The 17,909-nt window shown below is 37.6% G+C and overlaps 1 protein-coding gene across 1 annotated transcript in view; it reads left to right on the forward strand.

Moving 5' to 3' along the window:
* The window catches only part of LOC139949528 (structural maintenance of chromosomes flexible hinge domain-containing protein 1-like), an 88,275-nt gene that overhangs the window by 11,811 nt on the left and 58,555 nt on the right, over positions 1-17,909 (forward strand). Inside the window, exons 3-8 of the mRNA XM_071947905.1 lie at positions 9-170; positions 8,355-8,437; positions 9,102-9,235; positions 10,580-10,715; positions 11,599-11,718; positions 16,125-16,288. Coding sequence (XP_071804006.1) covers positions 9-170; positions 8,355-8,437; positions 9,102-9,235; positions 10,580-10,715; positions 11,599-11,718; positions 16,125-16,288 — 799 coding nt within the window. The remainder of the gene's footprint in view (positions 1-8; positions 171-8,354; positions 8,438-9,101; positions 9,236-10,579; positions 10,716-11,598; positions 11,719-16,124; positions 16,289-17,909) is intronic.

The raw sequence follows: 17,909 nt of genomic DNA on the forward strand, positions 1-17,909 counted from the left end.
TCTTCTAGAGGAATTGGTGGACCATTATGACACCCTGTACATACTCAATCACATCAGCCAAGTACTACCAGCCCCTACAAAGGAACGTGTGGAGTACCTACCCCATTATGACACACTTGTTAAAAGTGGAATGTATGAGTACTACGCCAGTGAGGGACAGAACCCACTGCGTAAGTATACACACCATGTTATTTTTAAGGCCAGTGTGCTTCGTTTTTGAAAGGGCAAGGGCACCAGGACATTTTCCCGATGGTAAAGTGCACTCGATGAAGATATTATCAATTTTGAATGCAGATCATTTTAAGGGCACTAAAACAATGACTAGGGGGCATGGAGGCAATTGCCTTTGCTGCCTCCCTGGAGTATCAGGCCAGACATGTTTTTCAGTTGTATAAATTAGAATTTAAGATTTTTGATCATTCAAAGTGAATTTATTCTCAGTCTGAAAATTGACCAATTATAAGTTGACAGTAACAATCCAAGAGAGTCGTGTAAAGTCTATGAGCTTCCCCCTGCTTATTTTGAAGCATTAAGGATGAATTATGGATATACACAGATCCCACAGGCTGAGCATATTGTACAAGGTGCAACAGATTGACTTTTGACAGTAATATGTGTTGGATGATTAAAAAAAATGGAGGGTTGGAATTAGAACTCTTCTAAGAACCAAATAACAACCAAATAGTTTTCCGTAATTTCCTGCGGATAAGACGCTTTGCTGACAAGACGCAGTGCTCAAAATTAAGATTTCTTTTTCAAAGTCCAGCGTACAAGACGCACCACCAGACAAGACGCTCGCAAAGTTTTGATTTCTGCCAGATGGATCCCATTCACTGCTTCTTCTTCTCGTGTCCATGCTGTTCCAATGCTATCCCTCCAGTAGTTGGCACACTGAAGAGCAGTGTCAGTGGCCTCAGCCAGGTCATCAGTAGTGGTTGCTGATGGCAGTAGGGGGCAGGTAAGGAGATGATCCATGGTCTGCAGCTCCCCGCATTCACAGGTGTCGGAACCTGCAGTGTATCCCCACTTCACCAGGTTCGCTTTGCACCTTCCGACTCTTGTGCGCAACCGGTTAAGAGTCTTCCAAGCGGTTCATCCAGTTTGAGCGCCACCAGGGAAACTCTCTATTGCTGTGTACATCAACACACTGTGATGATAAGACGCTAACCATAACGTAACGCTTTTTCTTATATATTTTACAATTTTTTGTTTTTGTTTCAAAGATTTTTACTAAAAACATAGTTTATTGCGCATCCACATACGTTTATAAACGGTTCTTAATAAATATATTGTATTTGCAAGGGGGAAGAAAGCTACAACAGACAACAAACATTAGAGGGGGCTTTGCGCAATCTTTGAAGATGCCTTTTTTTTGTTGAAGTTTGCGCGAGGTGTCTGGAATTTATTACAAAGTTTGTGCTGAAAAAAACGCAGCTTGCGTGAATTAAAAGAAACACTATTCCGTGTCAATTCAACACGCTTTTGGACCTGACCCTCATGGATTTAAATGAAATTCGGTGTCCTGATGGGACTCCCTGAGAAATGCCCAAATCCCAAATTTTATGTAATTCGGATCATTATTTTGGGAAATACAGCTTAACGAACTTTTGACTAATTAGCATGACCTGCTATGTTTGGACAATCATATCTCCAAAAGTAAAACACCTACTGACATAATATTTACATCATTTTGAAGCTCTTGACATGGCCCACATTTGAGAACATAAAATCGAAACATTTTCACGCACCACCAAAAAAATACGCAAAAATTTGACCTTTGACCTTGATTTGCGAAAATGCGTATTTTTCAAAATGCTTAATTTTTGTTTAAATGAAAGTAAGATGTAAGCAACAATATATTGAAAAATTGTGATGGGCACTCTTACAGTTTTTTTTTAATGATTTTTTTAACATTGGCTATCAAGGCCAAAACCATAAAAACGCATTGTACATGTACATGTACAGTGTATTATGTGTAGTAATGTGTACATGATACATATGTACATTAGAAATTCAAAGATAATCATTCACATTTTGATGTATAGTACAAACACAAACTGAATGCATTCCACTAGGTCCGGCAAGGATGCACTGCTTCAGCCCAAGTTCAGCAAATTTTCAGCAAAACTTTCAGTAGGATTGTTTCCTTGAAAAGTTCAAACACTCCTTTCAGATACATCGATCAAAATGTTTCTGGAGATGTTTCTTCTCACCATTAACAGTAACCGATACAAAGTCTTTCATCCCTGGCATTTGTCTGCTGACAGGTCGAACAAGTAAAAGTCTCTTACAATTTGCACTATTTTTAATGAAAGAGATTTTCCAGATTTGGAATGGAAAGTATTCCCTGCTAATTCACCAGTTTCTTTGCTGCTCTTGGCATGTAGTTTGATGCTCCAAATTCATCTGCTATTCTTTTGATACTCCAACTCACTGGTAAGACGGTCAAGACTTGAACTTTTTCACTTTTCTTGGTCAAGGAATGAAACTTTTGTTTCATCTGAGTTACATGAATCATCTCACTTTCATCATCACCGAACTGTTTTCCTGCAGCAGTTTCAAGTTTCTGCTTTATTGTTGTCTCTATTCTCTTCACTTTGTTTTCCATTTAACTTCCATGAGCTTTCTTATTACTTATGATAGGAGATACACCAATAATTGTCATAGCCTCATTGATAATATTAATGTCGGTATTTGGCTGCACAAAAACATCCGGATGTGCAGATGACATTGATGGTCCCTGAACTTCTGGGTCACTGCTAGAACTTTCAGTTGTTGAGAGGCGACAGTTCTCAGGCGACAGTTCAGATATCTTCTTGCGACAGCCGGTGCATAAACTGTGTGCTCGAGTGAAATAAAGACTTGGATGCTCCTGTATAAACCTTTATGATACCTGCCTTAAGCCTGTTTTTTTTTCTTGCTGTGTGATTCAAATGGGTCACAACACATTTTTCTCTATGATCCATCCTCCAGGGAATTTACTTTTACAATAAAGCACTAAATGTGAATACTCTGTACACTGTACATTGTATAACATGTATACAGTATGTCTGATACACAGTGTCTCCTATATTAAATTAAGGGTGATGAAATGAATTAGCTCATTAAGTCATGTCATGAAATAGACTTTTGGACTCCATAATTATTACCAGGGTGACATGATTTTAATGTGCGTGCACACACTACCACACAATACTCTGTACACTGTACATTGTGTATGTATGCGTTTTTATGGTTTTGGCCTTGATAGCCAATGTTCAAAAAATCAGAACAAAAGAACTGTAAAAGTGCCCATCACAATTTTTCAGAATATTGTTGCTTACATCTTAAACTTGCAGTAAAAAGAAATTTACGCATTTTGAAAAATACGCATTTTCGCAAATCAAGGTCAAAGGTCAAATTTTTTTGCATATTTTTTCGGTGGTGCGTGGAAATTTTTTGATTTTATGTTATGAAATGTGAGCCATGTCAAGAGCTTCAAAATGATGTAAATATTATCTCTGTAGGTATTTTACTTTTGGAGATATGATTGTCCAAACATAGCAGGTCATGCTAATTAGTCAAAAGTTCGTTAAGCAGTATCTCCCAAAATAATGACCCGAATTACATAAAATTTGGGATTTGGGCATTTCTCAGGGAGTCCAATCAGCACACAGAATTTCATTTAAATCCGTGAGGGTCAGGTCCAAAAGCGTGTTGAATTGACGCGGAATTCTTTTTAAAAAGTTTGCGCCCACCATTTTTAATATTACATGTACTAGCGAGCATCGTATGGCAGTGATTAAGTTCTTTGGTACATTCATCCATGGTGCGTTAAAGCTTGTTAAAACTACACAACATTTACATTGTACGATGCAGGTTTATGTGAAGAAAAATGATTACAAGTAGACTGCTCACAAAAAGTAAGGAAACTTTTTCAATCCAGTATATTTGTTATTATTTAATACTCTCTTTGTATATGGTATATATCAATGCAAAGCTGAACTGTTCCTCTTTAAAATGATACCACAGTTGCAATGATTACATGTTGCTGGACTTGACCACGTTAATAAGAATGAGACAAAGTCACAAATCAAATGTGCCAAAATTAGCAATTTTGTGTTACTGTGTGAACAATCAAATTGACAATGTAATTCAAACAAACAAGACAACTTACTGATCTTAATCCACTTTATTGAGACAAGAAGTTTGGTATAGAGCAAGACAACTTACTGATCTCAACAAATTTATTGATACAAAAAGTTCAGTAACAAGTGGATGATCCGAAGGCGTTGATGACAGCCTGGCACCTTCTTCTCATGCTGCACACAAGTCTTGTGATGCGCTTATGATGAGGGATGGCGTTCCATTCTTTATTAAGGAACCTGGTTAGGTCAGCCACAGTTGATGTGTTGGTGGTTCTAGCGCGGACAGTGAGGCCAAGCTGGTCCCACAGATGTTCCATGGGATTCAGGTCTGGACTGTTAGCAGGCCAATCCATTCGGTGCACCCCAACATTTTTCAGGTAGTCAGTCACAAGTAGGGATCGATGGGGGCGAGCGTTGTCATCTTAAAATATGGCAATTGGTCCAAGAGTCTGCAAGTATGGGACTGCATTCGGCTGTAGAATATCGTCTTGCAAATACCCATCAAACAAGGTGTTTTTCATGAGATGAGGGTTAATTGTGTCCGATGAGCTCACTGGTGCAAATCATCGTGTAAACCATTAATGGTTCTGAAAAGCTTGATCGGTTCGATTGTTGAGCATTACCTAATGACCATTCACAGACAACGGTAATTTTGGCACATTTGATTTGTGACTTTGCCTCATTGTTATTCGTGTAGCCAAGTTCAGCAACATGTTATCATTGCAAATGTGGTATCATTTTAAAGAGGAACGGTTCAGCTTTCCATTGATATATACCATATACAAAGAGAGTATTAAATAAGTAACAAATATACTGTATTGAAAAAAGTTTCCTTACTTTTTGTGAGCAGTTTAGATTTACCCTAGACAAAACAAAGGTATTATTTTACAGTATAAATGTAAGACTTCATATGGTGATTATCAAAATAAATCAATTGTTAGCACAGGGCGCTTCAAAAGATAAGACTTGACGATGTTTTGGAGGTCTAAAAGGATAAGACGCATCTTATCCGCAGTAATTTAGGCCTAACAAAAATAATATAAGATATAATATAATAATATATAACTTTTCTTCTTTCTGGTAACATGCTCTGAAAAGTTTGGGACGGTACATGTACATGTAGGTAGGGAATTATTTTTTTAATACAAAATAATGTTATTCAGGAAGATTCAACTGCATGCCCTTTTTAGGGTAATAGTCTCTGACTTGTATTACTGGTCTTTTAGCATGTTGGTTCAATTGACTGTCAATGGTCCCTTGCAGGTCAGTCCTGGCACCAATCGCAATAATAATAATAAGACATTTGTAAAGCGCCTAATGCAAAAAGCCTCTAAGCGCATAAAGAGAACAATAGAATAAACAATGAGAGAAAAATACAATATACATGTACAAATAAGCAAATTACAAAAAAGCAGCTGGAGTTTTCAGCAGGGACTTAAAACATTGTAAAGAATTAGCTTGGCGAGTATGCACAGGAAGACTATTCCAAAGAAACGGTGCGGTGTAAGAAAAGGATCTGTGGCCATAAAAAATTAAAGAAGCTCTAACAGCAGAAAGCAATGACTGTTGAGATGAACGTAAAGTCCGAGTAGGGGAATAATGAAGAACAAGTTCAGATAAAGAAGCAGGAAATTGACATGTTTGAACCTTGAAAGTTAGAAGAAGAATGTTGTAAACTGTTTGAAAACAGTAAACAGTAAATGTAAGATTAGTGTGCTAAACTCGACATCTAGTGTCAACTGGTTAAGGACGCAATTGTTGTTTATTTATCCAACAATTTTCAATGTCTAGACTTTGTTTAATGTATAAAATAAACAAACCAAAATATGCCTCAAACTGTTAATTAACTTTGCATCAAGTTTATATAGAGAAAGGGGGGAAAAGGTCATGAAATTGAATTGAAATGTAAAAAGTAATTGCATCAACACATGTACTTTATGTTCGGACAATTAATGTCAAAAAACTCTGAATAATAAATGAAAATCAATAACAAGTCGACAGACACAAGTTTGAAACTTTGAAGGATCTTTGGATACGGACAACCAAGAATTTCCATAATAAAATAGGGTAACAATATTAAGAATAATACATGGTGTGCAAAATTAGGAGACAACTTTAAAATCAATTTAATAGCAAAAGGAGCGACATGAACTACATTGTTTTTGTACCTTTGAACAGTTTGAATGATTTAAAATAACATCCAGGATGTCATGTGGCGTTGGATCAAGTCGTTCTTGGTCAATCGTCAGCATCGTGTCATTTTTCAGGGTAGTTCTTGCTCTTAGGTGGATGTCTCACCCGGTGTTCCACAGAAAAGTGTCTTGGGCCCAATTTTTTTCAATTTGATCGTTAATGATATTACTGACCGTGTTCATGTTCATTCGAGATGTGTTTTTTTTTTAGTTATCCATTCTGATTCAAACGAGCATGGTCTGCAGGCAGATCTTAATAGCCTTGCTAACTGGTCTTTACGTAACAATATGATTTTCAATCCTGTCAAAACCCAAGTTATGCATGTTACCCGTAGCAGAAATCTCCATCCTTCTATTTATACTATGGGCAACGCCCCCCTTAGGTTCCACCTCCTCCATCCATTATTTGGGCATTTATCAGCTCTAATCTCACTTGGAACTCTCATTTGTGCAATTAAAAGCAGTGGACACTATTGGTAATTACTCAAAATAATTGTGGCCATAAAACCTTACTTGGTGACAAGTAATGGGGAGAGGCTGATAGTATAAAACATTGTGAGAAACGGCTCCCTCTAAAGTGACGTAGTTTTCGGGAAAGAAACAATTTTCCACGAATTTGATTTCGAGACCTCAAGTTTAGAATTTGAGGTTTCGAAATCAAGCATCTGAAAGCACACCAACTTCGTTTGACAAGGGTGTTTTTTGTTTCATAGTTATCTCGCAACTCCACACAAACATCTCTCAGATTGCATGGTTTTCCTTCTACTCCACACAAACATCCTTCAAGATTGTGTGGTTTTCCTTCTACTCCACACAAACATCCTTTTAGATTGTGTAGTTTTCCTTCTACTCCACACAAACATCCTTTTAGATTGTGTAGTTTTCCTTCTACTCCACACAAACATCCTTTTAGATTGTGTAGTTTTCCTTTTACTCCACACAAACATCCTTTTAGATTGTGTGGCTTTCCTTCTACTCCACAGAAACATCCCTCGAGATTGCATGGTTTTCCTTTGACTCCTCACAAACATCCTTTGAGATTGTGTGGTTTTCCTTTGACTCCACACAAACATCCTTTGAGATAGTGTAGTTTTCCTTTTACTCCACACAAACATCCTTTTAGATTGTGTGGTTTTCCTTTGACTCCACACAAACATCCTTTTAGATTGTGTAGTTTTCCTTCTACTCCGCACAAACATCCCTCGAGATTGCACGGTTTTCCTTCTACTCCACACAAACATCCTTTTAGATTGCATGGTTTTCCTTCTACTCCACACAAACATCCTTTTAGATTGTGTGGTTTTCCTTTTACTCCACACAAACATCCCTCGAGATTGTGTGGTTTTCCTTCTACTCCACACAAACATACTTTTAGATTGTGTAGTTTTCCTTCTACTCCACACAAACATCCTTTTAGATTGTGTAGTTTTCCTTCTACTCCGCACAAACATCCCTCGAGATTGTGTAGTTTTCCTTCTACTCCACACAAACATCCTTTGAGATTGTGTAGTTTTCCTTTTACTCCACAAAAACATCCCTCGAGATTGCATGGTTTTCCTTCTACTCCACACAAACATCCTTTTAGATTGCATGGTTGTCCTTCTACTCCACACAAACAACCATAGAGATTGTGTGGTTTTCCTTTTACTTCATGAACTAACACAGTCGCTATTTCGTGAAGTCAAAAATTTAGTTCCACAAAATAGCGGACCGTGTTAGTACACAAAGTAAAAGGATAGGCTTAACCACCCGTTGGTGTGGACCATTATAATCCATTTTTAAAACATCTTTCCAACCATACTCTTCATCATGCATGTTTTTATAGCCCAAAACAAATGTTGGAGACCGTTAAATAACTTAATTTTTTTTTAATTGCTATTAATTGACAACTCACTATCAAGACTGTCTGATTCTTATCATTCGCTTCATTTATAGAATTTTCAGAGTTTGTGAGCCAACGATGACAGGGTTACTTTAATTAATTGACTACATTGTAGTTACTTCAAGTTCTTCTCTTTTTTCCTTCTATTGATAGCATTTGCCTTTGCAGAGTTGATTGATAACTCATTGACAGCTACAAGTGAAAATCTTGGCCCAAGACAAATAGAGCTGAGATTGGTGAGTAATAACTCAATAAGCCTTTTTGAGGTATGGCGGATGTGATATGCGCGCGTCACACGCAACGACTTATGCCACGCTCACCATGTTGGTGGTCATTAGGTTTACGTCTTAACGCCGCGTCGCCTAAAATGCGCACTTCACTGAATAACATACGTTCTATTTCTATGGTCAATACGTACAAATTTACCACAACTTTACAGTGTTGTAGCATTGTGTCCGCCATACCTCAAAAAGGCTTATTACTTTGGAGCCTGTCAATCATTTCTACTGGTTATTGAGAAACTCCATGGCAATGTAGAATTCTGACTTTTAATTTGTTCAAATATTGTTATCATGTAAAGAAAACCCACATACTTGTGTATATTTCTCACTAATACTTAAACTTGGAATTAGGAATATCGCATTGCAGTGTATTGATCTTCACTGCCCAGTAATGACCAATGTTGGAGGGACCATTTGAAAAAGAAGAGGCTTAATACTTGGACATAAATAAGTCTTTTAAGTGTGCAGCTTTCTTACAGATAATCCATGTCCTTATTGTGAGAAACCTCTATCATGCTGAGGTTCAAACTACATGTATGTGTGTAGCAAACCTAAACTGAAACATTTTGTTTTCTCTGTAAAATTGCTTTATTTGAATTTCAATGTTTGTGTATTATAGTTCCTGGATGAATCTGGTGATAAGAGCATGATCTGTGTAATAGATAATGGCAAAGGCATGACATCCAGACAACTGAACAACTGGGCCATCTATCGCCTCTCAAAATTCTCTCGTAAAGAGAGAAAGCACAAAAAGTAGGAGTTTTTGCTTTCCTTACTTCATTATGTAAATTTTGTTTTGAAAATGACATAAAGTATCCATCTCCGAGTGAATGATACTTGTATCATTCATGCATTCCAATCAATTCATGAGAAGTCTGTGCTTTGCATGGTAACAACAAAACCTGACAATAAAAACCACATTCTAGTGGGAGCATTCTGTCATTAACTTGTGTGTAGGTACCTTTCACATAATATTCTCTTTCATGAGTTGTGGCATGGGTTTAGGCTATTAGGGAGCCTGACAAGGGTTTTAGGCCATCGGAGCTTAAGAACCGGGTGGTTCAAGCCATCAACTTGAAGGAGAAAGAGCACAGTTTTGACTGACTGTCTCTACTGGAACAGTGGCTGAAACACCAATACTGGACAATGGTGTGGCCAAGGCTGAATTAGTGACACCTGGCAATACTATGAGTTGGGCAGAGCCCCTGGCTGACTCAGTGGTGGCGGAGTGATGAGTGTAACCCAGCAAGAGGCATACCCAGTCTCATATAGGCTAAAAAAGCATCACATAATGCAGTAGGGATACACTAATCACTGTGCCCACTGCACATTACACAATAATAGTTTGGAGTGTAGACACAATGTTACATTATGACCGTTACATAATATTTAACAATACACATTGTGTACAACATGCTTGCATGTGTTGCCAAACACCACAGATGTTCTTAAAGGCCAACAAATATGCCAAAACAAACATAACCTGTGGGTATGAAAAGAAACAGGTTCACCTTAAAGGGGAGAGAAAGCCCATCTGTATTACAATGTAGTACATGTAGTGCAACAACTCAACGTTTTGATCAGTTCACTCTGAATGTCTTCAGCTACTTAATCAAAACATCAAGTTGCTAAAAATGATCACACAGCAAACTATTTAAAGTCGGAGGGTTTGCTTCTTTTCAGAACCACTACAATGCATTTAAAGAGAGACTTTCAAATGACGTTTCCACAAATCTTGTATTTCCATCTAGCAAAATGTCCAATCCTACTGAGACATCTTGGTGGTTGCACACATCATACATGTACACAGGCCTGTATGCTTTGTCTTTGGAAGGGAAAGGGCACTGAGGTATTTTCTCTTTGGTAAAGTGCACCCTATGAGGAATTTGTAAATTTCTACTGGATTATTTCAAGGGCACCAAGGCAATGACCAGGGGGCATTGAGGCAATCACCTTGGCTGCCTCCCTGAAGTATCAGGCCAGCATACAAAACAAGGCAGATGTGAGGCAATTTAAGCTAAACACCCTGTAGTCCAGTTGTTGAATAAGCCGAGTACTAAATGTAAGTAACTCTGTTTACTTTGCCATCCTTGATAGGGGAGATGAAGAGGAAGATGATGATGAATCTACAGCCTCAGTACCAGAGAATGTTCCTCGATCACTCAATAGTGACATCTCATACTTTGGTGTTGGAGGCAAGCAAGCAATATTCTTCATTGGCCATGCAACAAGAGTAAGATACCTCACCTTACCTTTAAACTTGAGTCTTATGTAACTTATTGTCAACTTTAATCTTGTAATGGATTCTTAGCAAGAAAGGAACTGGCTACAGAGGACAATCTTTGGACGGTTTGGCTTAGTGGTACTTTTCTTTGCCTTCAAGCTCCAGTGATTTAGTTCAAGGTGGTTTGTTATATATCCAAATGTGAATAATATTTTTTTTAGAGATACTCTTTATTAAAAGGTGAACGGTTTTGCAATTAACATTCTTGGGTGGAAGATGAGAGATAAGATGGCGCTGTTCTATTTAGCGACACTCCAACACTGTTGATTGATTTACAAGAAACTCTTCATTTAGTTTGTAGTTTTAGGACCAGAAGAACCGGTAGACAAGAGTCACCAAAAGGATCTGCAATTCGTTTCCTTTGATGTTCATTGACTCTGCGTAGTGAGTAGAGCTCTACCTCATTACATCACTTACAGTGCAGAAACAAACTGCTTAGCACTGTAACCAATTCACGTACAGCAGCTTCGCTTAATCCTCTTGTTTTGAGTCTTTTTATCCGGAACAAAAATCCTTAAAAGAATCCACATTCCGTCTCTTCTAAAGTAAGTTCATATGGATTTCCGTCCATTATTCAGTGAAAAAAAGTGATGAAAAAACAATCTTTTTCTATGATACTACATGTACATGTATGAATGCAAATTTGCTACTCATTTATGCACGCTAGTACGAGTTACTATGGGCAATGCTCTTTGTTTATCTCTAATGGCTTATATGCAATTAAAATATAAACATCCCATTTCCTTGAAAGGCGGTCTTGAAAAGAAAATATCAAGATTGTGAAGAGGTCGGAAATCTTTCAGTTCTAAATGTCTTGTTATTTCTGTTGCAGATGGTTACTAAACCAAAAGACTCTCGAGACGTTCATGAACTGGCCATCTCTAAGGAACAATTTGAGAGACGAGAGAAGAATCGAGAGTCAATTTACAGTGGATTTATTAGCAACAGACCGGTAAGGAGCTACTGTTTGCATCGTATGTTTACTTTATATACATGTAGACCATATTGGTTGCAAAAGCTTTGCATTTGTTTTACTCCTATCAATGGGAAAAGGTTATGTCTTTGATTTGACATGTCCATGACAACAATATCTTCCCTGATTGATTAAAGGCACTGGACACCTTTGGTAATTGTCAAAGACCAGTATTCCCACTTGGTGTATCTCAACACATGGCATCTTCTTTTTTAGATGGACCCAGATATTTTTTATAAGTGAAAGCTATTTTGTTTATTGGCGAGCTGCAGAGCAGTGCAAGCCTATGTAATACCAATTTCCGTCCGGCGTCCGCGTTAAAGTTTTGAAAATGTTAAAGTTTTTGGTTTAACAACCCAACAACCTCTTAGATAATGGAGATATTTAAATGATCAATTGTTCATGCAGGGTGTTCCTTTATCTTTTGAATGCGCAGTTAGTGGGGATGTTGTCAAATACTTTAATAGCAAAAAAAAATTTAAAATTAAACAATTTAACACACAATTTAACACACAAAAAAAAAAAAAAAAAAATTGCCAATTTGCGATCGTCATTTTTGTTCCCCAAAAATGTCATCAATAAGAAACACGTCAATTAACCACTTCATAAACATAAGTTAAAAAAATATACGATGAAAACACGTTTAAGTAAGGATTATTTTGTAACAATGTCTGTTGCGATAGCTGTTCAAAAATAAGAGTAATCTGTGTTTCAAATTTCAAGCGACATATTTTTTCATTGTCCATCAAGGTTTTTACGCGACATCTGTGAATTTTCCAATCGGCCTGTAAGTTGACCTAGATGACACGAGATGTACCTCCTCTGTTGGCCTCTTGAAGTTTGGCTTCTTCGATATTGTTACGGAAAGTGTGTTTCACACATGTTTTCTGCGCGATTTTATAATCGTGTAAATAAATCTGTCAAGTAAATGACGTCAGCCATTTACTGACTTTCCAGATGAAAAAACAAAACGTACCCGAGATGATAAACAACGGAAAAACTACTTTCTGAATGCTAGTTTTTGGAAATTAAATCAACTTATGAGCAAGTACGTTTGATATGGATTGCGCAAAGGTGTTTAAGCCATTGGACACTTTCGGTAAACAGTATTGTCCAAAGGCCCACACTTTGTGTATCACAACTTACATATAAAATAACAAACCTGTGAAAATTTAGGCTCAATCTGTCATCGGAGTCGGGAGAAAATAACGGGAAAACCCACCCTTGTTTCCGCAAGACCCGTAATTCTCGTTATCGTGAATTGAGTTTGTTTGAATGTTATCTCAAAAAACAAAGCGTTTCATGGAATAATATTTCAAGAGAAGTCTTTCACCATTACCTTCTGTAAACCCTGTAAGTTATTTGTAAATTTGTGAACTTTTATTTTTTTTCTGTTACGAAAGTGTATAATGGCTTAAAGTTCCAAAAGTTAATTGCAATAAACTCCGTTATTTTTTCTTGAACATCACTTAAAATCCCTCAAAAATTACGTCAAATCTGGGTGTTGATAACCTAGACAAAAATTATGGGAGCTTGACAAAGTTTTTTTGGGATAGATTTTTGATATGAGAGGCTGCAAATGTATATAATAAGAGAAATTGCAGTAGTGTTGTGGCAGAAATAAATTCTTGGCGGACAATATTTTTAAACTTTGTGTGCGTGGTGTTTTGTTGAGTTCCTTAAATTTGTATTTGAAAGTACTTCAGTTGGGCCTCACTACAGAAAACAATGAATTTTCCTTGTGCTTTACTTTTAAATGCTATATTTGAATTAAATATAAATAACCACAGGTTTCACTGCTGGAGACTGTACTTTTTTAAATGACCACTGCAAGATGAAATGTAACTGAAGTTTTCTTAAAGGCACTGGACACTATTGGTAATTACTCAAAATAATTATTAGCATAAAACCTTACTTGGTTACGAGTAATGAGGAGCTGTTGATGGTATAAAACATTGTGGGAAACGGCTTCCTTTGAAGTAACGTAGTTTTCGAGAAAGAAGTAATTTTCCATGAATTCCCTGCAAGGCTTTAAACGGCCGGGAAAGAACGAGTAACTATTCTTTTATTCCCATTCATAAATGCCTTATGGTTAAAAGACGTAATAAAGTAAGAAACTCTGTAAAACTTATCTGTTTCCGACAAGAGCTCTGTATGTTGTCTGACGTCCGTGTGTTACATTGTTATGACTGAGAGGCCTCTATTTCCGACAGTTTCCTCACCAATCGCAGTCAGTCAGTAGTCATTGGAGATCAGATATCATCAAACCAGTTCCCTCGACGCGGAGTCCCTCAAGGCTCCGTAATGGGTCCTTCCATATTCACGCTCTATTCCTCACCCCTGGAAGATGTGATCAAGTCCCATGGAATGTCATACACCATGTACGCTGATGACACCCAGGTTTACACCATTCTCAATCACAACACTCAGTCGACTATCATACCAAAACTTGAAGCTTGCTTAAATGACATCAAAGTGTGGTCTTCAAGAAATGGCTTAAAGTTAAATCAACAAAAAACTGAGTTTCTCCATCTTTCATCCAAATTCAGAAGCAAGAGTTCACTCCAACCTATCACCATAGCAGATTCATCTCTTGATCCAACTTCACATGCACGGGACCTGGGTGTCATCATTGATGATCAACTAACCATGGCAAAGCATGTCAGTAATTTATGCCGAGCATCTTGTTTTGGTTTGCACAAAATCGGAAAAATCAGACAATATCTTGACCAATCGACAACGAAAAAATTGATTCATGCTTTTGTGATGAGTCGCATTGACAATAATAACAGCCTCTTATACGGATTACCAGAATGTCAACTTCATAAACTCCAACGCGTTCAAAATTCAGCAGCCAGACTCATCACTAGAACCCGATCACTTGAACCCATCACTCCGATCCTTCGCAATCTCCACTGGCTACCTGTTAAATCACGGATAGTTTTCAAACTCCTAACACTCACCTACAAATGCAAAAACGGATCAGCACCAGACTATCTCCAGGATTTATTTTAACACTATCACCCTCCGCGAAAACTTTGTTCCAGTTCAAAAGGTCTTCTCATAGCAGCTCCAGTTCACACGAAGTTCTACGGTCAACGTTCCTTCCAATATGCTTCACCTAAACTATGGAGTTCTCTTCCCAACAATCTCAAAGACTGTACCACACTAGAACAATTTAAATCACAACGTTAAACCCATCTCTTCAATCACAGAAGCACTTAGAGACTTTTTTTTGTATTATGCGCTATATAAGAACTGTTAAAGATATAAGAACTTGTGGAAGTGTCATGGCCGAGCGGTTAAGAGCACCGAATTCAAACTCTGGTGTTTCTGATCAGCAGAGTGTGGGTTCGAATCCCCAGCCGTGACACTTGTGTCCTTAAGCAAGACACTTCACCATTGCTTCGTCCTTCGGATGGGATGTTAAACCGTTGGTCCCATGTGTTATGTAACGCATGTAAAAGAACCCAGTGCACTTATCGAAAAGAAAAGGGGTTCGCCCCGGTGTTCCTGGTCCGATCGGCAGCAAATTGCGCCACAGCACCTTGTAAAACATTACATGGTGCTATAAGAATTAGGTCTCATAATTCAAAAACAGTCCCACATATTGCAGGAAATACTGTGTTACAGCGCCAGGAGCGTCACTGAGTGACGGACATGTGCGCTATATAAGAAGCCACAATTATTATTATTATTATTATTATTAATTATTATTATTATTATTATTATTTCACCAAGACTAGCGCGGAGTATCCTCTCACAACCAGTTATAAACACTGGTCATTATCAAAGGTTTAAACACCCCCACGTGACGCGCTCACTACCAATAGGATAGCGAAACTGTCTGAGGTATTTATGAATTAAGTGATTAAGAATTGAAAAAGCTCTGTTTTAAAAACAGATAGAGACTCAATTTTCCTCTGACTTACTGGCAGATCGTTTCACATTTAGCCCTAGAAAAGGCAAAGCTTGAGTCAGGCTTTCTTTCTTGGCCTTGGGAACTCTCAGAGTAAGGTTGTCATGTTGTCTTGTGGTACAGCTGTTTGGTGAAATGATTAATAGTTTGGCCATGTACTCTGGGCATAGATGATGTATGCATTTATACACGAGAATGATTTTTGTCAAACAAATTCTCTAGACAAAGGATAACCAGTTCAATTCATTAAACATATCAGTCGAGGAAGTTCGGTAGGGGCAACCAAGGATTAATCTGGATTCAACAGTCTATTCAACAGGTTACTATGTGCGTTGTATCGTTCTCCCCAAACCGTACAACGCACATAGTAACTTAATGATGACATGAAAAGTAGTGACATACATACCTCAAATAATTTTAATCACACAGAAATGCCTCAGTTAATATTTGTTTTTCTAATTTATAGGTTGGCGATCACAGACACCTGGACACTGAGGATCCAAACATGAAGCAATTAATTTGTGATGAAATAGGCAAGGAAAGTTTCACACATGTATTCATAACAGGAATCAGCCAACACCATGTTCAGTACCTCAGACATGACTTCATAGGATGGTGTAAACAGCTAGCGTAAGTTCACTTCCTTCTCCCATCACATCAATAATTTTTGCATCATACCAGATACAATAATCAAAGAAGATTAAAGGGCCTTTGATACCTTTTGGCGCTACTCACTGGAATCAAAATGTATCTAATATAAAGTACCTGTAGAAGATTCAGAGCGATGTTTTCAGTAGAGTCGTGCAAAAGGTACCCAAACCCTTTAAATAATGTATGTCCATGTACATACCGTAACTTCCTGCGGATAAGATGCCCGGCGGACAAGACGCAGTATCAAAAATTTCAGATAAAATATTTAAAGTCCAACATACAAGGTGCCCCGCCGGACAAGATGCAACGTCAACTGACATAGGCTTGTTATATCGCAATTTATCTTCCAGTCTCACGTGCATGCGCAAAGTATATGCGGAGCATGACGCATTGACACTCACAATACGCAGTGTGCAATTAAAAAAACTTGGAGGAGGATATATCTTTTTATACCACCCTCCAGTTCGAGCATCTGATTGGTGGATTAGTGCGTACTGGAAGATAAACGTTTACAGTATGTTACGATCCAAAAATCTCCAAACTATCCAAGAATATATATCGCTCAAAAAGACTGAATTTTCTCAGATGCGTCTTAGAAATCAAACAAGGTGACACTGATGTAAAGAAAACAGAATCAAAGTGAAAGTGATTCAATGAGCAAACTATCAACCACTTCAGTTAAACAAACGTACAATGATTGAGTTTAACAAACGTACAATGATTGAGTAAAACGAGTGAACATTTAACTTAGATCATATATACAAAACAGACGTATCTTACGGGCTTATACGTCCATCGGGATGAAATACAGGCGAGGATCACAGCAACAAAAGATACGCACTCTGATCACATACACTGGCTCCAGGGGCGTTAATCAGTTCTTTGCCGATGTGACGGGGTAAACTCACTCTGAAAAATGTCCAGAAGAAGACAAAGCAAAAAAGGGTATACGATCTGACACCCGCCACAAAATATGGGGAAGAAAACCCCCAAAGTACCGAACTGTAGATTAAGTTTGAAAATGTCCTTTCCGGATTTAAAATAAGTTTTTTAACTGCACTCGGTCAAAAGTGAACTCTATCACAAGCTTGCTCCTCTAACGAGTTGAATGACAGAAGTCCTAGCTCCACCAGTCTTGAATATTTGTGTCCCATCAATATTATCCACAGCCCGTATATAAAGGATTTGTGATATTTTCTGGAAAGTACTAATTTTCAGCTATGTTTTCCAATAGTGTTGAAGTTTTTGGAATAAAAAAAATGTTAAAATTCTGGAATAACAATTTGTATAAAGTTTTTTTTTCAGGCTCAAACATTGACATCTGGATTTTTAAGAACCAAACTCAAACTTAAATCTTAAAGTTGTGAAGAGATTTTAAACTAAGGGTTTAAATCGCTGAGGCCTGGTGCTTGATAATTTTACTGAGACGAAGTCGAGGTGAAATTATCAAGAACCAGGCATCAGCAGGTTTAAATCACTTTGATCCCCATTCATAAATACCTTAATAATGTTTGAAAAAACTGTAAATTTAAGAACAATATTCTTATAGTTTTGCCTTTCACCGCTCGTACGCGATTCCTGCTTTACTTTGCTATCCATA

The sequence above is a fragment of the Asterias amurensis genome, chromosome 17 (assembly GCF_032118995.1).
Source record: "Asterias amurensis chromosome 17, ASM3211899v1".
In the NCBI taxonomy this organism is placed as follows: domain Eukaryota; kingdom Metazoa; phylum Echinodermata; class Asteroidea; order Forcipulatida; family Asteriidae; genus Asterias; species Asterias amurensis.